This window comes from Eschrichtius robustus, chromosome 3, assembly GCF_028021215.1.
Source record: "Eschrichtius robustus isolate mEscRob2 chromosome 3, mEscRob2.pri, whole genome shotgun sequence".
Classification (NCBI taxonomy): domain Eukaryota; kingdom Metazoa; phylum Chordata; class Mammalia; order Artiodactyla; family Eschrichtiidae; genus Eschrichtius; species Eschrichtius robustus.
Genome location: NC_090826.1, coordinates 145,134,261 through 145,159,627, shown reverse-complemented (window position 1 = coordinate 145,159,627; position 25,367 = coordinate 145,134,261). Strand labels below are relative to the sequence as shown.

The 25,367-nt window shown below is 39.3% G+C and overlaps 1 protein-coding gene across 1 annotated transcript in view; it reads right to left on the bottom strand.

Annotated features, from left to right (window-relative positions):
• Nucleotides 1-25,367, bottom strand: part of PRG4 (proteoglycan 4) — a 27,848-nt gene extending 2,481 nt beyond the window's left edge. The window contains 11 exon segments of the mRNA XM_068541427.1: nt 130-266; nt 826-903; nt 1,482-2,399; nt 2,778-3,088; nt 3,428-4,496; nt 11,916-11,943; nt 11,945-12,033; nt 12,562-12,708; nt 20,881-21,000; nt 22,305-22,427; nt 25,292-25,367. Of these exon segments, the coding sequence (XP_068397528.1) occupies nt 130-266; nt 826-903; nt 1,482-2,399; nt 2,778-3,088; nt 3,428-4,496; nt 11,916-11,943; nt 11,945-12,033; nt 12,562-12,708; nt 20,881-21,000; nt 22,305-22,427; nt 25,292-25,367 (3,096 nt within the window).

Genomic DNA, 25,367 nt, shown 5'->3' with positions numbered 1-25,367 from the left:
AGTGTTAACTATTTATTAAATTTTAATGATAGTTTATTAAAATATGGAGACCCTTCTGAACTGGAGGTTAAATTGTCATAATAAAGAATAACTATTTGCTGATTTCTCTCACAAAGATATTTTTCTTACCTTAAAGAAGAAAGTTTTTCCTTCACAGTTGCATCTAGTAAAAACAGTATCAATGGGGGAGGGAATGCCCCAAACTTCAGTAATTCTACGAGGTGGAGATGGTGGACTGAATGCATTTAGCATCCAGAAATAATGACCTAAAATTGAAAGTGATGATCAGCCTACAAGCTGAATGAAGACTAAAACCTATCCCAGAAGAAATCAAAATGAAATCTTTTAAGAACAGTTTATCATAAAGAAGCAGATTGAATGTGTTAACAAGCATTCTGTGATGTTTACTCAGAATTTTGAGTACTAATACAGAAGGTAGTATTTGAACATTTCTGAGAGTAGATATTTCTCAAGTCTGAAATTTAGCATAACTTAAAATATTTTAGTTTCCCAGCTTCTCTAGAAAGAGCCTTCTGGCTTTGTGATTTACAGAAAATCACTTATCTCTCAATTTCTTTACCTGTTAGAATTAAGGAGTTATAACTAAATAACTTTATTTTGTTTGTTACTTTACTATGTCTAATTCTGTTAATCCAATATTTTGGTATTTACCCTCAGGTCCTTATAATATTGTGTGAGGTAAGTTCATCAATCAGGTTTCCCTCCAGGAAGCTCAGCCCAAACTTGTACTCTCCTATGGCTCTCGCTTTCATAAACACCAAGAAAAAAACAAGGGGCAGAAAAACAAATGTGTGCAAAACTCACCTCGAAATGCAACTAGTGTCCCATTGCGCAAAGCAGTCAGTCCATCTACTGGCCTACCGTTGCATAAATTAGTCTCATCTAAAACAAATTAACACAAATTAAGCCAATATAAAAATGAGAAAAGTGTTCCCGTTCTTTTCAAATCCTCCCACTGGGTTCTATTTCCTCTGTTTGCCCTTTCCTAAGCTCTTGAAGAGTATAGTTTGAAGTACATGTATGTCAGAGGTGAAAAAGAAGTGACATATTTCACAGTTGTTTTACTTAAAGGTGATATTATTCAAAAAGTGTTATATAAAAATAAATTATGAACTGGAATGGGTCAGGGTACCTGATCTTCATGTAAATTAGACAAGTATTGGATATTCGATCTCAATGTGAAATTCTGTTTCTCAATTCTGATTGCCCTGTGGAATTGGTTTGGAAAAGAATATTGCAGATTTTTGCAATCCTAGGTTATTACTTGATTTTCCAAATAACGAAATAAACTTACTGTGATTACCCCTCTGCTTACCTGTAGAGAAGATGTAAAACTTCACAAGTTCAGGATTCTAAATAATATATATCAATAGAATAATACTAAATCAGGGCATCCTGGTTCAGAAAGATTTAAGTTAACATTGCCAATTTTAAACACGAAAGTAACTGATTCATATTACCTGAAAACATGGGGTTGATGCCAATGCCTTGACTGGGTCCTCTCCCTATGAAATCAGTGCCTGGAATAACTATAGGAGTTAACACAGGGGGCCTAGGAATCATGTGAGGTTTTTCTCCTTCAGTAGCATCTGCATCTTCATTCTTTGGACTTACTTCGATTATTTCTGAGTTGGGAGTTTGGTTAGGGCTGGTGGTGGTTTGGAGCTTGGCTTCTGCTAAAGAGGTAGGGTTTGCTGATGTCATCTTTGGGGGAATTGGTGTAGTCTTTGGTTTTCTCACTCTAGGTGTTTTTGGCTTTTTGGTACAAGTGAGCTTTTTGGGTGCTTTGGTTGGCTTTTGGGGTTTAGGAGTTGTCACTTGAGAGTTAGTAGCTGTACCTTTTGGTATAGCTGTTGTTGGTTCAGGTTTGCTTGTAGTCTCTTCAGTTGTCTTTTTTGTTGCTGTCATTACTTTGGGTGCAAGAGTTGTTGCTTTAAGAGTAATTTTGGATGATGCCATGGTATCAGTTGTGTCTTTTTCTGTGGCCTTGTCTTTAGCTGTTGTAGTCATTTCAGGTTTGGTCACTTTAGGAGCCTTGGTTGTAGGTACAGCAGGCTCCTTGGGACTCTCTTCAAGAGTCTTTGGTGTGGGTTCTACAGGAAACTCAGGAGATGATTCAGCAGGGCCCTTGGGAGTAGTGGGAGGCTCCATGGTGGTAGTTGAAGTAGAGGCCTCTGAGGTGGTTGGAGCAGGTGTATTAGGAGAACTTGGAGTAGGTTCCTTGGGGGTGGCAGAAGCTGGCTCCTTGGGGGCGGTGGGAGCAGGCGCCTTGGTGGTGGTGGGAGCTGGCTCTTTGCGGGTGGTGGGAGCTTGCTCCTTGGTGGTGGTGGGTGTAGATTCCTTGGTGGTGGGAGCTGGCTCTTTGGTGGTGGTGGTTGTAGATTCCTTGGTGGTGGGAGCTGGCTCTTTGGTGGTGGTGGTTGTAGATTCCTTGGTGGTGGGAGCTGGCTCTTTGGTGGTGGTGGTTGTAGATTCCTTGGTGGTGGGAGCTGGCTCTTTGGTGGTGGTGGTTGTAGATTCCTTGGTGGTGGGAGCTGGCTCTTTGGTGGTGGTGGTTGTAGATTCCTTGGTGGTGGGAGCTGGCTCCTTGGTGGTGGTGGGTGTAGATTCCTTGGTGGTGGGAGCTGGCTCTTTGGTGGTGGTGGTTGTAGATTCCTTGGTGGTGGGAGCTGGCTCTTTGGTGGTGGTGGGTGTAGATTCCTTGGTGGTGGGAGCTTGCTCCTTGGTGGTGGTGGGTGTAGATTCCTTGGTGGTGGGAGCTTGCTCCTTGGGGGTCGTGGGAGCTGGCTCTTTGGTGGTGGTGGGTGTAGATTCCTTGGTGGTTGGAGCTGGCTCTTTGGTGGTGATGGGTGTAGATTCCTTGGTGGTGGGAGCTGGCTCTTTGGGGGTGGTGGGAGTTGGCTCTGTGGTGGTGGTGGGTGTAGATTCCTTGGTGGTGGGAGCTGGCTCCTTGGGGGTGGTGGGAGCTGGCTCTTTGGTGGTGGTGGGTGTAGATTCCTTGGTGGTGGGAGCTTGCTCCTTGGGGGTCGTGGGAGCTGGCTCTTTGGGGGTGGTGGGAGCTGGCTCTGTGGTGGTGGTGGTTGTAGATTCCTTGGTGGTGGGAGCTTGCTCCTTGGGGGTGGTGGGAGCTGGCTCTTTGGTGGTGGTGGTTGTAGATTCCTTGGTGGTGGGAGCTTGCTCCTTGGTGGTGGTGGGTGTAGATTCCTTGGTGGTGGGAGCTTGCTCCTTGGTGGTGGTGGGTGTAGATTCCTTGGTGGTGGGAGCTTGCTCCTTGGGAGTGGTGGGAGCTGGCTCTTTGGTGGTGGTGGTTGTAGATTCCTTGGTGGTGGGAGCTGGCTCTTTGGTGGTGGTGGTTGTAGATTCCTTGGTGGTGGGAGCTGGCTCTTTGGTGGTGGTGGTTGTAGATTCCTTGGTGGTGGGAGCTGGCTCTTTGGTGGTGGTGGTTGTAGATTCCTTGGTGGTGGGAGCTGGCTCTTTGGTGGTGGTGGTTGTAGATTCCTTGGTGGTGGGAGCTTGCTCCTTGGGGGTCGTGGGAGCTGGCTCTTTGGTGGTGGTGGGTGTAGATTCCTTGGTGGTTGGAGCTGGCTCTTTGGTGGTGATGGGTGTAGATTCCTTGGTGGTGGGAGCTGGCTCTTTGGTGGTGATGGGTGTAGATTCCTTGGTGGTGGGAGCTGGCTCTTTGGGGGTGGTGGGAGTTGGCTCTGTGGTGGTGGTGGGTGTAGATTCCTTGGTGGTGGGAGCTGGCTCCTTGGGGGTGGTGGGAGCTGGCTCTTTGGTGGTGGTGGGTGTAGATTCCTTGGTGGTGGGAGCTTGCTCCTTGGGGGTCGTGGGAGCTGGCTCTTTGGGGGTGGTGGGAGCTGGCTCTGTGGTGGTGGTGGTTGTAGATTCCTTGGTGGTGGGAGCTTGCTCCTTGGGGGTGGTGGGAGCTGGCTCTTTGGTGGTGGTGGTTGTAGATTCCTTGGTGGTGGGAGCTGGCTCTTTGGGGATGATGGGTGTAGATTCCTTGGTGGTGGGAGCTGGCTCCTTGGGAGAGGTGAGAGCAGGGGATTTGCTTATAGTTTCAGCTTTGAGTGTAGATGTAGCAGGAACTTCAGATGTGGGTGCAAAATCTTTAGTAGATGTTTTCTCTGCATTTTGTGTCTCTTTAGCTGAAGTAGTCCTCTCTTTTGCAGTAGTTGAAGTCTGTTTATTTGTTGTAGAAGTCTCTTTAGTTTCATCTATCGTCTCCTTATTGGCTGTCAAAGGCGTCTCTTTAGTTGTGTCAGAATTAGGTGGAATACTGGGTTTAGATAGTATCGGTTTTACTATTGTAATCTTGGGAGTTGTGGTAACTTTATTACGTTGAGTGGTGGGAATGTCAGGAGTTGGGGTGAGCTTGAAATCACCATTGTCTGGTCCATTTCCAGCTTCATCTATTACTGGTGGTTCTGGGGTAGGTTTCTTTTTAGGGGTTCTTTTCTTCTTGTTGTCTTTTACTAGTGAAAAAAAATATACATCTTTTATTTTTGTATAGTTTTTTTTCTTTAATAGTGACATAAAGATGCGATCCTTATCATTGACTAGCTGTGTTGTCTCTAGGCAAATTGCTCATTTCTAACATGTCTATTAACTTACTGTAAAATGATAAATACTCAACCTATCGTATTGGGCTATTTTAGGGAATGAATGGGATAAGGGGTGAAAAACACAAGTAAAACTCAATAGAATTAATACATGGAAGCAAGTGGCAACTTTGAAATGATCAATATGATCAATAACACTAATTCTACTCTTTATGTCAATGTTCTTTGCCCGTCACTTTCTCAACTCTTCTTATTCCTTATTGCTCAGTGCCACTTCCTTCCTACTGGAAACGTAGTTCCAACATCTTTTAGACTCACTGTGCCAGTTCCCTCAGAGGCCTCTATAACTACATCCAAGGAATCTGTTCCAGTCACCCCCATGGTTCTTGCTTAGTCCTGCTTCTGTGCACATGGCTTTTAACTGCTTTCTTTCCTCTGCCTGTATAAACTCAGCAGTCTCGGGATACAGAGAGGAGATTAGGATGCCATGGCAGCAAAAGGACCCTGTTTAACAGGATTTCCCATAGCAGCTACCCCATAGGTGACATACAGAGCCCAAGAGGCACATCACTGAGATGAGCTCCATTTAGCAAACACTTCTATTGTGTGCAAGACTCTCTGGATGACTCAAAGATTAAATATCTGGCTATTCAGCTGGAAAGAAGGCTTCAGGGAAATAACCACCCAGGAAATGAGTTCTTCAAAACTCCAGTATCGAAGGATTAACCAAGATGGCGGAGTAGAAGGACGTGCTCTCACTCCCTCTTGCGAGAGCACCAGAATCACAACTGGCTGCTGGACAATCATTGATAGGAAGACCCTGGACTTCACCAAGGAGGATACCCCACGTCCAAGGACAGAGGAGAAGCCACAGTGAGACGGTAGGAGGGGCGCAATCAGAGTAAAATCAAATCCCATAACTGCTGGGTGGGTGGCTCACATACTGGCGAACACTTATACCACAGAAGTCCACCCACTGGAGTGAAGGTTCTGAGCCCCACGTCAGGCTTCCCAACCTGGGGGTCCGGCTATGGGAGGAGGAATTCCTAGAGAATCAGACTTTGAAGCCTAGTGGGAATTGATTGCAGGACTTTGACAGGACTGGGGGAAACAGAGACCCCACTCTTGGAGGGCACACACAAAGTAATGTGTGCATCGGGACCCAGGGGAAGGAGCAGTGACCCTGGGGGAGACTGAACCAGACCTACCTGCTGGTGTTGGGGGGTCTCCTGCAGAGGCGAGTGGTGGCTCTGTTTCACCGTGGGGATAAGGGCACTGGCAGCAGAGGTTCTGGGAAGTTCTCCTTGGCGTGAGCCCTCCCAGAGTCTGCCAATAACCCCACCAAAGAGCACGGGTAGGCTCCAGTGTTGGGTTGCCTCAGGCAAAAAAACCAACAGGGAGGGAACCCAGCCCCACCCATCAACAGTCAAGTGGATTAAGGTTTTACTGAGCTCTGACCGCCACAGCAACAGGGAGGGAACCCAGCCCCACCCATCAACAGTCAAGTGGATTAAGGTTTTACTGAGCTCTGACTGCCACAGCAACAGTCAGCTCTACCCACCACCAGAGCCTCCCATCAAGCCTCTTAGATAGCCTCAACCACCAGAGGGCAGACAACAGAAGCAAGAAAAACTACAATCCTGCAGCCTGTGGACCAAAAACCACAGTTACAGAAAGATAGACAAGATGAAAAGGCAGAGGGCTATGTACCAGATGAAGGAACAAGAAAAAACCCCAGAAAAACAACTAAATGAAGTGGAGATAGGCAACCTTCCAGAAAAAGAATTCAGAATAATGATAGTGAAGATGATCCAGGACCTCGGAATAAGAATGGAGGCAAAGATTGAGAAGATGCAAGAAATGATTAACAAAGACCTAGAAGAATTAAAGAACAAACAAACAGAGATGACCAATACAATAACTGAAATGAAAACTACACTAGAAGGAATCAATAGCAGAATAACTGAGGCAGAAGAACGGATAAGTGACCTGGAAGACAGAATGGTGGAATTCACTGCTGCGGAACAGACTAAAGAAAAAAGAATGAAAAGAAATGAAGACAGCCTAAGAGACCTCTGGGACAACATTAAACGCAACAACATTCGCATTATAGGGGTCCCAGAAGGAGAAGAGAGAGAGAAAGGACCAGAGAAAATATTTGAAGAGATTATAGTCGAAAACTTCCCTAACATGGGAAAGGAAATAGCCACCCAAGTCCAGGAAGCGCAGAGAGTCCCATACAGAATAAACCCAAGGAGAAACACGCCGAGACACATAGTAATCAAAGTGGCAAAAATTAAAGACAAAGAAAAATTATTGAAAGCAGCAAGGGAAAAACGACAAATAACATACAAGGGAACTCCCATAAGGTTAACAGCTGATTTCTCAGCAGAAACTCTGCAAGCCAGAAGGGAGTGGCATGATATACTTAAAGTGATGAAAGGGAAGAACCTACAACCAAGATTACTCTACCCGGCAAGGATCTCATTTAGATTTGATGGAGAAATCAAAAGCTTTACAGACAAGCAAAAGCTAAGAGAATTCAGCACCACCAAACCAGCTCTACAACAAATGCTAAAGGAACTTCTCTAAGTGGGAAACACAAGAGAAGAAAAGGACCTACAAAAACAAACCCAAAACAATTAAGAAAATGGTCATAGGAACATACATATCGATAATTACCTTAAACGTGAATGGATTAAATGCCCCAACCAAAAGACATAGACTGGCTGAATGGATACAAAAACAAGACCCATATATATGCTGTCTACAAGAGACCCACTTTAGACCTAGGGACACATACAGACTGAAAGTGAGGGGATGGAAAAAGATATTCCATGCAAATGGAAATCAAAAGAAAGCTGGAGTAGCTATACTCATATCAGATAAAATAGACTTTAAAATAAAGAATATTACAAGAGTCAAGGAAGGACACTACATAATGATCCAGGGATCTATCCAAGAAGAAGATATAACAATTATAAATATATATGCACCCAACATAGGAGCACCTCAATACATAAGGCAACTGCTAACAGCTATAAAAGAGGAAATCGACAGTAACACAATAATAGTGGGGGACTTTAACACTTCACTTACACCAATGGACAGATCATCCAAAATGAAAATAAATAAGGAAACAGAAGCTTTAAATGACACAATAGACCAGATAGATTTAATTGATATATATAGGACATTCCATCCAAAAACAGCAGATTACACGTTCTTCTCAAGTGCGCACGGAACATTCTCCAGGATAGATCACATCTTCGGTCACAAATCAAGCCTCAGTAAATTTAAGAAAATTGAAATCATATCAAGCATCTTTTCAGACCACAACGCTATGAGATTAGAAATGAATTACAGGGAAAAAAACGTAAAAAAGACAAACACATGGAGGCTAAACAATACGTTACTAAATAACCAAGAGATCACTGAAGAAATCAAAGAGAAAATCAAAAAACACCTAAAGACAAATGACAATGAAAACACGACGACCCAAAACCTATGGGATGCAGCAAAAGTGGTTCTAAGAGGGAAGTTTATAGCTATACAAGCCTACCTAAAGAAACAAGAAAAATCTCAAGTAAACAATCTAACCTTACACCTAAAGAAGCTAGAGAAAGAAGAACAAACAAAACCCAAAGTTAGCAGAAGGAAAGAAATCATAAAGATCAGAGCAGAAATAAATGAAATAGAAACAAAGAAAACAATAGCAAAGATCAATAAAACTAAAAGTTGGTTCTTTGAGAAGATAAACAAAATTGATAAGCCATTAGCCAGACTCATCAAGAAAAAGAGGGAGAGGACTCAAATCAATAAAATCAGAAATGAAAAAGGAGAAGTTACAACAGACACCACAGAAATACAAAGCATCCTAAGAGACTACTACAAGCAACTTTATGCCAATAAAATGGACAACCTGGAAGAAATGGACAAATTCTTAGAAAGGTATAACCTTCCAAGACTGAATCAGGAAGAAATAGAAAATATGAACAGCCCAATCACAAGTAATGAAATTGAAACTGTGATTAAAAATCTTCCAACAAACAAAAGTCCAGGACCAGATGGCTTCACAGGTGAATTCTATCAAACATTTAGAGAAGAGCTAACACCCATCCTTCTCAAACTCTTCCAAAAAATTGCAGAAGAAGGAACACTCCCAAACTCATTCTATGAGGCCACCATCACCCTGATACCAAAACCAGACAAAGACACTACAAAAAAAGAAAATTACAGACCAATATCACTGATGAATATAGATGCAAAATTCCTCAACAAAATACTAGCAAACAGAATCCAACAACACATTAAAAGGATCATACACCACGATCAAGTGGGATTTATCCCAGGGATGCAAGGATTCTTCAATATACACAAATCAATCAATGTGATACACCATATTAACAAATTGAAGAATAAAAACCATATGATCATCTCAATAGATGCAGAAAAAGCTTTTGACAAAATTCAACACCCATTTCTGATAAAAACTCTCCAGAAAGTGGGCATAGAGGGAACCTACCTCAACATAATAAAGGCCATATATGACAAACCCACAGCAAACATCATTCTCAATGGTGAAAAACTGAAAGCATTTCCTCTAAGATCAGGAACGAGACAAGGATGTCCACTCTCACCACTATTATTCAACATAGTTCTGGAAGTCCTAGCCACGGCAATCAGAGAAGAAAAAGAAATAAAAGGAATACAAATTGGAAAAGAAGAAGTAAAACTGTCACTGTTTGCAGATGACATGATACTGTACATAGAGAATCCTAAGGATGCCACCAGAAAACTGCTAGAGCTAATTAATGAATATGGTAAAGTTGCAGGATACAAAATTAATGCACAGAAATCTCTTGCATTCTTATACACTAATGATGAAAAATCTGAAAGAGAAATTATGGAAACACTCCCATTTACCATTGCAACAAAAAGAATAAAATACTTAGGAATAAACCTACCTAGGGAGACAAAAGACCTGTATGCAGAAAACTATAAGACACTGATGAAAGAAATTAAAGATGATACCAACAGATGGAGAGATATACCATGTTCTTGGATTGGAAGAATCAACATTGTGAAAATGAGTATACTACCCAAAGCAATCTACAGATTCAATGCAATCCCTATCAAATTACCAATGGCATTTTTTACGGAGCTAGAACAAATCATCTTAAAATTTGTATGGAGACACAAAAGACCCCGAATAGCCAAAGCAGTCTTGAGGCAAAAAAATGGAGCTGGAGGAATCAGACTCCCTGACTTCAGACTCTACTACAAAGCTACAGGAATCAAGACAATATGGTACTGGCACAAAAACAGAAACATAGATCAATGGAACAAGATAGAAAGCCCAGAGATTAACCCACGCACCTATGGTCAACTAATCTATGACAAAGGAGGCAAAGATATACAATGGAGAAAAGACAGTCTCTTCAATAAGTGGTGCTGGGAAAACTGGACAGCTACATGTAAAAGAATGAAATTAGAATACTCCCTAACACCATACACAAAAATAAACTCAAAATGGATTAGAGACCTAAATATAAGACTGGACACTATAAAACTCTTAGAGGAAAACATAGGAAGAACACTCTTTGACATAAATCACAGCAAGATCTTTTTTGATCCACCTCCTAGAGTAATGGAAATAAAAACAAAAATAAACAAGTGGGACCTAATGAAACTTCAAAGCTTTTGCACAGCAAAGGAAACCATAAACAAGACGAAAAGACAACCCTCAGAATGGGAGAAAATATTTGCAAATGAATCAACGGACAAAGGATTAATCTCCAAAATATATAAACAGCTCATTCAGCTCAATATCAAAGAAACAAACACCCCAATCCAAAAATGGGCAGAAGACCTAAATAGACATTTCTCCAAAGAAGACATACAGACGGCCACGAAGCACATGAAAAGATGCTCAACATCACTAATTATTAGAGAAATGCAAACCAAAACTACAATGAGGTATCACCTCACTCCTGTTAGAATGGGCATCATCAGAAAATCTACAAACAACAAATGCTGGAGAGGGTGTGGAGAAAAGGGAACCCTCTTGCACTGTTGGTGGGAATGTAAATTGATACAGCCACTATGGAGAACAATATGGAGGTTCCTTAAAAAACTAAAAATAGAATTACCATATGACCCAGCAATCCCACTACTGGGCATATACCCAGAGAAAACAGTAATTCAAAAAGACACATGCACCCGAATGTTCATTGCAGCACTATTTACAATAGCCAGGTCATGGAAGCAACCTAAATGCCCATCAGCAGACGAATGGATAAAGAAGATGTGGTACATATACACAATGGAATGTTACTCAGCCATAAAAAGGAACGAAACTGAGTCATTTGTTGAGACGTGGATGGATCTAGAGACAGTCATACAGAGTGAAGTAAGTCAGAAAGAGAAAAACAAATATCGTATATTAATGCATGTATGTGGAACCTAGAAAAAATGGTACAGATGAGCCAGTTTGCAGGGCAGAAGTTGAGACACAGATGTAGAGAATGGACATATGGACACCAAGGGGGGAAAACTGCGGTGAGGTGGGGATGGTGTTGTGCTGAATTGGGCGATTGGGATTGACATGTATACACTGATGTGTATAAAATTGATGCCTAATAAGAACCTGCAGTATAAAACAAACAAACAAACAAACAAAAAAAAAACTCCAGTATCCAAAATCCAGTATTTCCTGGAGAATGAGAATGTATTTTAGAAATTCAGGAAATAATAAAAAAGCAGAACAAAGGGAATCTCTTTTCAGGAGGTAATAGCCAATTCTGTAGTTTCTCTACTACAGAAAAATCAGCCAGATATGATGGATAATTTATTAGGAAAATAATAAAGAGGATCTGTAAAATGTGGGTAATAATATTGCCTTTCTCAGAAATGTATGAGAATTTAATGGATTAACATTTTAAAACACTTAAGGAAGTATATAAAAGTTAAATAAATCTGGGTAAGGAGAAATGAAAACACAAGATAGAGGAAAGAGAAGAAAGAAATGATATCAGGTAGACAGGACTTGAAATAGAAAACTATTAATAGTCATCTCTGGTGCCATCCTGTGGTTCTACAGTTGCTTCTATAGTATCTTCTTCCTTTGCTTTATAGAGTGGTTTCCTAGCTGCTTGGCACTAATTTCCTTTAGGAAATTTTCACTGGTATCTTCTAAAGTAATTTTTATGAAGTTACATACCCCCCAAATATTGAAATGTCCTCAAATCATTCTACCCACACGCCTTACTTTTAGGTCATTATTGTTAAGATGGCATTGATATAGCCACTGATCTTTATCAATGCTCAAACCTTTGGGTTACTTCTTTAATTCTCTATTAAGCAGCTGAATTTTTGGAAAACTTGATTTTCCGAAAAGTTGAAGAGGAAGAGGAGGAGGAAGACTCTTGATTTTCAGAAACAGAATGTTCTATAAATCAAATTAAAAAGTTGATCACACCAACTGTGATTTAAAGCAAAAAAGAACTGCCAGTTCAAATACAACAAGAAATGCTGTTTATTTATCTACAAATGTCTGTGTTCTGCTTTTGTTTTATCAGTACTATGAGCAATGGCTCTTGTAAATGTCAGTTAAAAGCAAGGCACCTGAGCTTGTCACAGATAACTAGCAGTATAACTATATAACTTTCTCTCAACTTCCCCATATCTTACAGAATCAAATTGTTCTGCAAAGAAAATCATGGCTTTTTTTTTTTTTAAACAATAAGACTTGTTTCTTCTGATTATTTTAACCTAATCCCATACTGAGTTTGGTAAATAGGGAAAATAAATAACTGAGCATTTATACTTTGGCTTAAACTCTGCCCTAAAACAAGCAGTGTGATGAGCCTTTAATGACTCAGAAGATCACCCTGTACTATGAGGAGTCTCATAAAAGTCCACCTACAGGTTATTTCATCTCAGAAACCTCCTTTTGTTACATCTGTCATCTTCCTACCTTCTGTTATTTCCTCTGATTCTATAACTTTCTTAGTCTTCTTGCTTGATGATTTGGGTGAAGGTTTGGTTGTTGATTTGATGGTCTGAGATGCTCCTGGAGGTGGAGGTGCAGACTTTGAAGGTGGTGGTGATGCAGGACTGTGCACTGAGACCAAGCAAGATGGGTCGGTTAACTTCTTGTTCATATTCATCAGCAACTCTGTGAAAGGCACTGATGCATCCGGCTTCAAGAGTAAATGCTGGTGAAAACCTGTATAGGCAGGATCTTAGCCCAACACCAACTACTCCAAGCTATCTGAAGATGCATTGCTACAAAAAAAAAATTGGTTCTCAAATTGTAAATTATGATGGGGAGCAAAGGCTCAGGAGTCAGAAGACTTCCAATTCTAGACCTACAAGGGTCTATTGTTGTGACCTTGGACAAATGGGCAAACCCTCTTGAACCCCTCTTGCCTGCAAACTGAGATGTTTCTTCTAGATGATTTCTGAAGGTATTTGCCTGCCTAAAAAATACTTTATGAGCTCTATACTTTGTGCCAGCCTTCTGTGATATCAAAATAATCACTGCATGTGGTTGACAGATGTTTCTGCTCTCGAGAAGCTAAATATAAAAATTACATTTTCCTGTTTTCATATTCATTTAAATCAAATGATACCAATTTACCTTTCTTTTTTTCTTTCTTTTAATTACAAAAGTTCTACATAAATATTAACTCGTGGAAGAATTTCACATCTTCACATTATGGTTTCCTCAAAATGTATTGCCCTTCTCCAAGATAAACAGCTTAGTGGTTTGATGTGTATCTTTTTAACCTACATGGAACATGTTTTGACCATTAGGAACCAGAAGAAAAGAAGAGGGACTTCTGAAAGATAAGAAAGCAGAGAACAGGGTTGGGGGAAGCACTGTGGGTAGAGGACAGTGGTGATAAATCCTCCTGCTCTTACCAAACTTCTCCTCAGAACTCTGTTTTTGCAATCTGCATGAACTGACCACCATACCTTTCCCTCTTTCTCCTCCCACCACACAAAAACACCAGGTACCTCAACTCAAGAAACAGTTTTACAACATTCTAGCTAGTGATCTTGAGCAAACTATTTAACTTCTTGGATTGTTTTCTCACCCACATTCAGAGGCGCTTGACTGCTTCAATTCTTGAAATGTTATGACTTTGAGATATATAGATGCCTACAAGAGTTATCTATAGCAATCTTAAAACAAGTAAGTGTTCCCTGGTGGCACAGTGGTAAAGAATCCGCCTGCCAATGGAGGAGACACAGGTTCGAGCCCTGGTCCAGGAATATCCCACATGCTGTGGAGCAACTAAGCCCATGCACCACAACTACTGAGCCCGTGTGCCAGAACGACTAAAGCCCGCACACCTAGAGCCTGTGCTCTGCAACAAGAGAAGCCACTGCAATGAGAAACGTGTGCACTGCAACAAAGAGTAGCCCCTGCTCACCACAACTAGAGAAAGCCTGCATGCAGCAATGAAGACCCAATGCAGCCAAAAATTAATTAATTGATTAAAAAAAAAGACTAAGTGGTGAGTCGCAAGATAGTTTGATTGTTATTTTTTAAAAATGAAGTAATAAGAGCTACAATCCTGCAGCCTGTGGAACAAAAACCACATTCACAAAAAGACAAGATGAAAAGTCAGAGGGCTATATACCAGATGAAGGAACAAGATAAAACCCCAGAAAAACAACTAAATGAAGTGGAGATAGGCAACCTTGCAGAAAAAGAATTCAGAATAATGATAGTGAAGATGATCGAGGATCTCGGAATTAGAATGGAGGCAAAGATCGAGAAGATGCAGGAAATGTTTAAAAAAGACCTAGAAGAATTAAAGAACAAACAAACAGAGATGAACAATACAATAACTGAAATGAAAACTACACTAGAAGGAATCAATAGCAGAATAACTGAGGCAGAAGAACGGATAAGTGACCTGGAAGACAGAATGGTGTAATTCACTGCTGTGGAACAGACTAAAGAAAAAAGAATGAAAAGAAATGAAGACAGCCTAAGAGACCTCTGGGACAACATTAAATGAAACAACATTCGCATTATAGGGGTCCCAGAAGGAGAAGAGAGAGAGAAAGAACCGGAGAAAATATTTGAAGAGATTATAGTTGAAAACTTCCCTAACATGGGAAAGGAAATAGCCACCCAAGTCCCGGAAGCTCAGAGAGTCCCATACAGGAGAAACACGCCGAAACACATAGTAATCAAACTGGCAAAAATTAAAGACAAAGAACAATTATTGAAAGCAGCAAGGGAAATACAACAAATAACATACAAGGTAACTCCCATAAGGTTAACAGCTGATTTCTCAGCAGGAACTCTACAAGCCAGAAGGGAGTGGCATGATATACTTAAAGTGATGAAAGGGAAGAACCTACAACCAAGATTACTGTACCCAACAAGGATCTCATTCAGATTCGATGGAGAAATCAAAAGCTTTACAGACAAGCAAAAGCTGAGAGAATTCAGCACCACCAAACCAGCTCTACAACAAACGCTAAAGGAAATTCTCTAAGTGGGAAACACAAGAGAAGAAAAGGACCTACAAAAACAAACCCAAAACAATTAAGAAAATGGTCATAGAAGCATACATATTGATAATTACCTTAAACGTGAATGGGTTAAATGCTCCAACCAAAGACACAGGCTTGCTGAATGGATACAAAAACAAGACCCATATATATGCTGTCTACAAGAGACCCACTTCAGACCTAGGGACACATACAGACTGAGTGTGAGGGGATGGAAAAAGATAGTCCATGCAAATGGAAATCAAAAGAAAGCTGGAGTAGCAATTCTCATATCAGATAAAATAGACTTTAAAATGAATGTTACAAAAGACAAGAAAGGACACTACATAATGACCAAGGGATCAATCCAAGAAGAAGATATAACAATTATAAATATATATGCACCCAACATAGGAGCACCTCAATACATAAGGAAACTGCTAACAGCTGTAAAAGAGGAAATCGACAGTAACACAATAATAATGGGGGACTTTAACACCTCACTTACACCAATGGCCAGATCATCCAAAATGAAAATAAATAAGGAAACAGAAGCTTTAAACAACACAATAGACCAGATGGATTTAATTGATATTTATAGGACATTCCATCCAAAAACAGCAGATTACACTTTCTTCTCAAGTGTGCATGGAACATCCTCCAGGGTAGATCACATCTTGGGTCACAAATCAAGCCTCAGTAAATTTAAGAAAATTGAAATCATATCAAGCATCTTTTCTGACCACAACGCTATGAGATTAGAAATGAATTACAGGGGAAAAAACGTAAAAAACACAAACACATGGAGGCTAAACAATACGTTACTAAATAACCAAGAGATCACTGAAGAAATCAAAGAGGATATCAAAAAATACCTAGAGACAAATGACAATGAAAACATGATGATTCAAAATCTATGGGATGCAGCAAAAGCAGTTCTAAGAGGGAAGATTGTAGCAATACAAGCCTACCTCAAGAAACAAGAAAAATCTCAAATAAACAATCTAACCTTACACCCAAAGGAACTAGAGAAAGAAGAACAAACAAAACCCAAAGTTAGCAGAAGGAAAGAAATCATCAAGATCAGAGCAGAAATAAATGAAATAGAAACAAAGAAAACAATAACAAAGATCAAAAAACTAAAAGCTGGTTCTTTGAAAAGATAAACAAAATTGATAAACCATTAGCCAGACTCATCAAGAAAAAGAGGGAGAGGACTCAAATCAATAAAATTAGAAATGAAAAAGGAGAAGTTACAACAGACACCACAGAAATACAAAGCATCCTAAGACACTACTACAAGCAACTCTATGCCAATAAAATGGACAACCTGGAAGAAATGGACAAATTCTTAGAAAGGTATAACCTTCCAAGACTGAACCAGGAAGAAATAGAAAATATGAACAGCCCAATCACAAGTAATGAAATTGAAACTGTGATTAAAAATCTTCCAACAAACAAAAGTCCAGGACCAGATGGCTTCACAGGTGAATTCTATCAAACATTTAGAGAAGAGCTAACACCCATCCTTCTCAAACTCTTCCCAAAAATTGCAGAGGAAGGAACAGTCCCAAACTCATTCTGTGAGGCCACCATCATCCTGATACCAAAACCAGACAAAGACACTACAAAAGAAGAAAATTACAGACCAATATCACTCATGAATATAGATGAAAAAATCCTCAACAAAATTCTAGCAAACAGAATCCAACAACACATTAAAAGGATCATACACCGTGATCAAGTGGGATTTATCCCAGGGATGCAAGGATTCCTCAATATATGCAAATCAATCAATGTGATACACCATATTAAGAAATTGAAGAATAAAAAGCATATGATCATCTCAGTAGATGCAGAAAAAGCTTTTGACAAAATTCAACACCGATTTCTGATAAAAACTCTCCAGAAAGTGGGCATAGAGGGAACCTACCTCAACATAATAAAGGCCATGTATGACAAAGCCGCAGCAAACATCATTCTCAATGGTGAAAAACTGAAAGCATTTCCTCTAAGATCAGGAACATGACAAGGATGTCCACTCTCACCACTCTTATTCAACATAGTTTTGGAAGTCCTAGCCACGGCAATCAGAGAAGAAAAAGAAATAAAAGGAATACAAACTGGAAAAGAAGAAGTAAAACTGTCACTGTTTGCAGATGACATGATACTATACATAGAGAACCCTAAAAATGCCACCAGAAAACTATTAGCGCTAATCAATGAATAAGGTAAAGTTGCAGGATACAAAATTAATGCACACAAATCTCTTGCATTCTTATACACTAATGATGAAAAATCAGAAAGAGAAATTAAGGAAACACTCCCATTTACCATTGCAACAAAAAGAATAAAATACCTAGGAATAAACCTACCTAGGGAGACAAAAGTCCTGTATGCAGAAAACTATAAGACACTGAGGTAAGAAATTAAACATGATACCAACAGATGGAGAGATATACCATGGTCTTGGATTGGAAGAATCAATATTGTGAAAATGACTCTACTACCCAAAGCAATCTACAGATTCAATGCAATCCCTATCAAATTACCAATGACATTTTTTACGGAACTAGAACAAAAAATCTTAAAATTTGTATGGAGACACAAAAGACCCCGAATAGCCAAAGCAGTCTTGAGGGAAAAAAACGGAGCTGGAGGAATCAGACTCCCTGACTTCAGACTATACTACAAAGCTACAGTAATGAAGACAATATGGTACTGGCACAAAAACAGAAACATAGATCAATGGAACAAGATAGAAAGCCCAGAGGTAAACCCATGCACCTATGGTCAATTAATCTATGACAAAGGAGGCAAGGATATACAATGGAGAAAAGACAGTCTCTTCAATAAGTGGTGCTGGGAAAACTGGACAGCTACATGTAAAAGAATGAAATTAGAACACTCCCTAACACTATACACAAAAATAAACTCAAAATGGATTCGAGACCTAAATGTAAGACCGGACACTATAAAACTCTTAGAGGAAAACATAGGAAGAACACCCTTTGACATAAATCACAGCAAGATCTTTTTTGATCCACCTCCTAGGGTAATGGAAATAAAAACAAAAATAAACAAATGGGACCTAATGAAACTTCAAAGCTTTTGCACAGTGAAGGAAACCGTAAACAAGACGAAAAGACAACCCTCAGAATGGGAGAAAATATTTGCCAACAAATCAACGGACAAAGGATTAATCTCCAAAATTTATAAACAGCTCATGCAGCTCAATATTAAAAAAGCAAACAGCCCAATCCAAAAATGGGCAGAAGACCTAAATAGACACTTCTCCAAAGAAGACATACAGATGTCCAAGAAGCACATGAAAAGCTGCTCAACATCACTAATTATTAGAGAAATGCAAATCAAAACTACAGTGAGGTATCACCTCACACCAGTCAGAATGGCCCTCATCAAAAAATCTACAAGCAATAAATGTTGGAGAGAGTGTGGAGAAAAGGGAACCCTCTTGCACTGTTGGTGGGAATGTAAATTGATACAGCCACTATGGAGAACAGTATGGAGGTTCCTTAAAAAACTAAAAATATGGGCTTCCCTGGTGGCACAGTGGTTGAGAGTCTGCCTGCCGATGCAGGGGACATGGGTTCGAGCCCTGCTCCGGGAAGATCCCACATGCCGCGGAGCAACTAAGCCCGTGCGCCACAACTACTGAGCCTGCGCGTCTGGAGCTGTGCTCCACAACGAGAGGCCGCGACAGTGAGAGGCCCGCGCACCGCGATGAGGAGTGGCCCCTGCTCGCCACAACTAGAGAAAGCCCTCGCACAGAAACGAAGACCCAACACAGCCAAAAATAAATAAATAAATAAAATTAAATTAAAAAAAAAAAATTTAAAAAAAAAACAAAACAAAAAACTAAAAATAGAATTACCATATGACCCAGCAATCCCACTACTGGGCATATACCCAGAGAAAACCATAATTCAAAAAGACACATGCACCCCAATGTTCATTGCAGCCCCTTTTACAATAGCCAGGTCATGGAAGCAACCTAAATGCCCATCGACAGATGAATGGATAAAGAATTTATGGTACATATATACAATGGAATATTTCTCAGCCATAAAAAGGATCAAAATTGGGTCATTTGTAGAGACGTGGATGGATCTAGAGACTGTCATACAGAGTGAAGTAAGTCAGAAAGAAAAATAAATATCGTATATTAACACATATATGTGGAACCTAGAAAAATGGTACAAATAAACTGGTTTTCAGGGCAGTAATTGAAACACAGATGTAGAGAACAAATGTATGGACACCAAGGGGGGGAAGCTGCGGTGGGGGGGGATGGTGGTGTGATGAATTGAGAGATTGGGATTGACATATATACACTAATATGTATAAAATGGTTGACTAATAAGAAACTGGTATATAAAAAAATAAGTAAAATAAATTTAAAAATTTAAAAGAAAATAAATAAAAATGAAGTACTGAAGATCTAGTTGATGCCTTCATTTTCAGTTGGACCCTGACTATCTCTGTGAATTCTGTAAATGATGCACTACCTTCATCAATTTTTTATCCTTGAGTTTTACAAAAACGTCAAGTAATCTGACCCACCACTTGGTAGCATAAACTATCGTCTTTATTAACATGTTCTCTCAATGCTTTGTCATTCTCTAACCATCTTCCCTCCCCATCCATCCTCTGCCCAAAATAAATTCTTAGTTTTTTGTCTCACAGCCAAAACAATTATCAGAGTGATGAGTAAATATGGAGCACTCATATGTCCTTCTGAAAGCTGCAGGAACTCTGAACTCTGCGATTTTGATTACAGGGGGCATGTCTCCATTATTTTTGGAATGCTTTCCAATGAAAACATTGAAGAGTTAAGAAATATTCCTTAACTATGCTGATTAATAGTTTTCCACCCTATTTCTCCACTGTTTGAAAGAAGCAGAAGGTGCAGCCTTGTTTAAATAAAATAAGATTATGCAAGCAATGATAATTTTCACTTTTACCCCCATAGATATTCTTGTTTTAACAGAGTAGGATTTAAGAACAAACATTTGGTAAAAGAAAGGAATTCATTATTTAAGTACATTGGTTTAAAGTCTTTTTTTTTTTTTTTTTTTGGTAAATCTGGAGGGTTTTATTATGCTCTCAGAGTACTCCTTCAGGACCTATAACCAGAGAAGAGGATTTTAAAATGGAACTACCTCTTTTTATTGACTCCTTCACACACAGGCATTTAGATAGAGACCATTGAGGGTACTGTAGAGATCAGAAGGGAAATACAACGGACAGTTAGCTTCTTGGTTTGCCTATCAACTTAGTGCTTTAAACTGACTCAAATTTACTAGTTCAGAGAAGCTGGGTGTGTTGATTCTGTCCTCAAATATACACTCAAAAACATTGAGAGCAAAAGCACAGATAGCTCAAAGGACAGTTGACTTTGTGGGGTCAGCACCATAGGATTAGACAAGAAATCATCAAATGAGCTGCTTACTGTTGATTTAACCTGAAATGGAACCACACCTGGAGGAGAAAAGCATGTATGCCCAGCCCCTATCCTCTACGTTACTCAACCTGCAATCACTTGCACTCCTGGAGCCTGGCTGAGCCAGGGAGTGCTTTACAAGAAGCATTCCTTCTCTAATTCATCTTGGTGAAACAAAATTAATATGAAATAGCATATATGTTAGTAAAATCAAGACGTGAGTTGGACCGCATGTTAAGACATTATCAGTGAAGCTAAGATAGGTCCCCAGGTCTGGCTGTACTGAGAGGCACTGATTGGTACTGGGATGCTTACCTTTTTCACAAAAACTGTCATAATCGAAGCAACACTTGCCGTACTTCTTACATTCTGAGTCACAGTCACACGCCCTCCCTCTTGTAAAGGACTCGAAGCAGCGGCCTTTACAGGAAAACTCTACCCAGAGCAAAACAAAACATTATGGATTACTGGTTACACAATCAATCACACCCATGTATTGGTAGCCATTTCCCACCATATAGATGACTAGAGTTCCAAAAGTGCATAGCTAAGTCTTTTATTTGGAATTTGGAAGATAGATGGTTTCCCAAGTGGAGACAGCCCTGGTCAAGAAAGAAATATGGTGACTAAGGAAAATTTTCTTGCCCTTCAAGGATCCAGGAGACACCCCAATGCTGTCTGAGTCATTTCATGTATGGACAGTGGAAAATTGGGAAATGTCTAAAGAGGTAAGTACACTTCATATGAATTCCCACTATTCTCTCCTTTTGATACTGCTAATTTTTAAGTAGATTTTTGTCAATTGAGCGTGCATATTCTACAACAATATATTCTAAAGAGCTGGCTTAATATAACTAGGTCACTGTTTAGGCTCAAAAATCATTTATAATACAGAAACCGTTGTTATGACAAACTGGGCATGGTGTAGAGTTGAAAGATTTCAGCCTAATCCCATGATATGGACTATATAAGAAGCCTACTCATTTCCAAAAAAGCCTTGGTTAAAGCCACGATGATTTACCCAGGCCTGTCTGAAATAATTACCTTACACAACAAACAAATTGTACAACAATATATTTATCAACTTCACATGCAAATTCTGAAGCAAATATAACTTTGAGCCACTTTTAATTATAACTTTCATAAATTAAATATGAAATATTTGCACATTAACAAGAAAATGGTCCAAAGTATGTTTAAATGAAGTATCATAATTTAAAATTCATACCCTTTGGGATGTAACTGAAATTCATCATTATACACTCATTATTAAACACTTTTAAAGTGCCTTTTTCAGGTAATTTAGAAACATATTAATACCAAAAAGTTAAACAGTAAGCAAGATTATTTTATGTCCATGAATTTTTTGATGAAGTTATTGAAGGGCTCCATCCCTAAGCAATTACCTCCCTGGTTAATAGCAAAGAATTACTCATTACGATTTACTTAATGATTCCCGAGTCATAGTATTGTCTCTATTTAAAACAAGACATGATACTTGGCACTAGTCGATAACCTTGTGCAAGTGACAGACTTCCAGGCTCCCCTTAACCTCCCCCAGTGATCACAAGCTTTGACACCACCCTCAGGCACAGCACACTGCAGCATTTACGCGAGGGAAGGGAAAGGCACTTCAGCACAGAGAAGTGAAATAGTGTGACAACAGCACTGCAAGGGGTACAAGGGGACTCTCACAGGACATGTGCTTGACAGAGGAGACACCAGCTCTCAGGACTTACCTACAGTGCAGACTTTCTTGAAGTCAGGGCAGCACTCCATGTAGTGTTGACAGTTATAATCACAGTTGCAGATGGCATCTCTAGAATACCCTTCCCCACATCTCCCTGCACAGCTTGATAAATCTAAAATTATACAATACTAGTGTAAACAGGGCCAAACCACTTTGTAAAAAGGAAGAAATCTAGGGAGGAGGACAAAGCTGCTTGGTGAGGCAGAAGTTTATCAATTGGAAAGGTTGGGAATGATGGTTAGCAATGGGTCCAGGTGACCTTTGCCTGGTCTCCTAGGTGACCTTGATCATGCCATTTTATTCGTTACTAGACCGAGAAGATAAATGCACTTTTGAAAATCAGGGTGAGTAATGGCTTTGCACAAAAGAGCGTGGTATTCCTGGAGGAGGGTTGGCAGCTACAGCTCTACTGATACTGCTACTAGGATGATGACTAGTTGCCATTTACTGAGCATCTCTGTGCTGGGCACTGAGTCACACATTATCTCCAATGCTTATGAAACGTTGCCAGGAGAGTATTAGTAGTCTCATTTTTAGAGATAAGAAAGCTGAAACACAGAAATTTTAATAACTTGCTCAAGGGCACCCAGCTACTTAATAACTCCAGTATATATGTATTACAGGTCAATTAACACCCATTAATCATTCATAGTGGACTTCCCTGGTGGCGCAGTGGTTAAGAATCCTCCTGCCAATGCAGGGGACACGGGTTCGAGCCCTGGTCCGGGAAGATCCCACATGCCGCGGAGCAACTAAGCCCGTGCGCCACAACTACTGAAGCCTGCGCGCCTAAAGCCCGTGCTCCGCAACAAGAAAAGCCACCACAATGAGAAGCCCACGCACCACAACCAAGAGTAGCCCCCACTCGACACAACTAGAGAAAGCCTGGGCACAGCAACAAAGACCCAATGCAGCCAAAAATAAAATAAATAAATTAAAAAAAAATCATTCATAGTGACCTCTTTCACTGTTAGAAGTGTCCTGATTTGCATAGTAAATTATCTGGTCATCCTAAGTAAACAGCCCACCTAGAATTTGAACTCTGATATATTTGATTCTGATGCCCAGACTTTTCCTAATCACATTGCCTCTCATTCCTGATCATACATTCACAGCAAGCTAGTCATGCCAGCACAAACTTTCCTAGGCTCCTGCTCCTTTCACGGGTGGGGATAACTGAGCACTATCAATGTTGGGGAAGTCAGATGCTTACGACCACCACTAAAGAGAGTACCAAATAGGTGACTCTTGAAAAGCATCTGGACTTGAATAAAGGTCATGAACAGAGTTATTTTGGGTAAAACAAAACAAAAACAAAAGCATAATTATCCTTAAGTATATTTTTTAAGTCATTTAGAAAACACCTTGAAAACCTCCCTGAGAGATAACCTCAGAAATGTAACAACTGAATCCATCTCTGGAATAGAAACTGGCAGGTGCAATGTCCTAAATCCATAGAGGGACGCTGAAGCACACTGAAAAATTACGCAAAATAATGAGTCCAGGAAAGTTAAAGTCTTAATATGCAAATAAAACAGTAAACATCAGGACAACTTTCAGAACTTTTTACATACACATGTGCACAATACATACAAAAATGCATATCATATATAGTGTATTATATAAATACATATATATAAAGAAAAAAGAATGGGAAGAGGCTGAGAAGGCAAGAAAAGCAGACAAGACAACATCAAAAGGTTATTCTTTTATAACTAGCAGATTTCTGAAATAGGAAGTCAATCATCTTTACAGGAAAATTTATTTCCATAGATTTAATGGCTGTCCTACTTTTATTGATGATGATTTTAACAACTAATTTTAATTTCATTTATTTAAAGGAGAGTAAAATTGTTCTAGTGAACAGCCAATTGTATCACAGAGGAGATGTAGCTTAGGAAATGCACCCAGTGTTATGAACCTTGTAATATTATTCTGAGAGAGCAGAGGGTTTGGATACACCCTGGTATTCATCATTCCTGATTAAATATTTATATTTGCTTTCACCTTATCTAAGTGATTCTGACTATGTCCATGGCAGGCAGCTATCTCCCATGCTCAGGCTTATTTAAGTGTTTTACTGGAAATGTAAACAATGCCATAACAATCATGCACCTTGATTTTTCTTCTCTCAGATTTTGCTTATCAAAGAAAAAAAAAAAAAAGAAAAGGACATTGTAAAGCAACCATACTCCAATAAAAATTAATTTAAAAAAAAAACAATAACTTGAAACAAACAAAAAAAAAATGGAAAGGAAACAAAAATCCAAAGCTTGGTGTTATTGTTAAGTAATTTACCTTGTGATGCTAGAGACTTCTGTTAAGGTGATTACACTGAATGTACCTTAACATTCTCTAAAACTGAATAACAAGAACTGTTCATCCAGGACTAACTCTGTTTTTGGAGGGCTGTGAATGGTTCAATATTATAATATAAAATGACATTCATACCTCTGTAAATTTATATCTGGATGAACAGTCCTTATAAGAAAGAAGGCACATTTTCAAGATTAATAAAATGTCATTTGAAACATTGTAAATGTTCATTGTAATATAGCTGTATCGACATGATGCCATAATTTATTTGATGTAAAAGATTAAATTTCTTTGTAAACATGTAGGAAAAAAATTATATGCTGTATACATATTGTTCATTTCAGTTAATCTGATATTGTATCATTTTAGCATAGCTTTATTGTGTAAGTGTCTATATTCTTTTAAACCTTTGGGAGAACTATAGGAATAATGAGTACAAAAATTATTCTATAGAAAAACTCAAAACTTCTTGAAAAACTTCATAATACAAAATGCTTATAAATATGCTATATATTCTATACATAATTTTAAGGTTTTATTATGTATTAAACTCAAACAGATATATGTTTTTAGAAATCTATTTCTTTTGTTGTCATAAAAGTCAGAACTGAATGATTAGCAATAGCTGTTAAATAAAAGTATTTTTGATGGTTAAGGTACCTTGAGAAGAAACTTGCTGAATCAAGAAAACAGAAAGCAGCAACAACAAGTAAATGGGAAGTATTTTCCTCTCCAT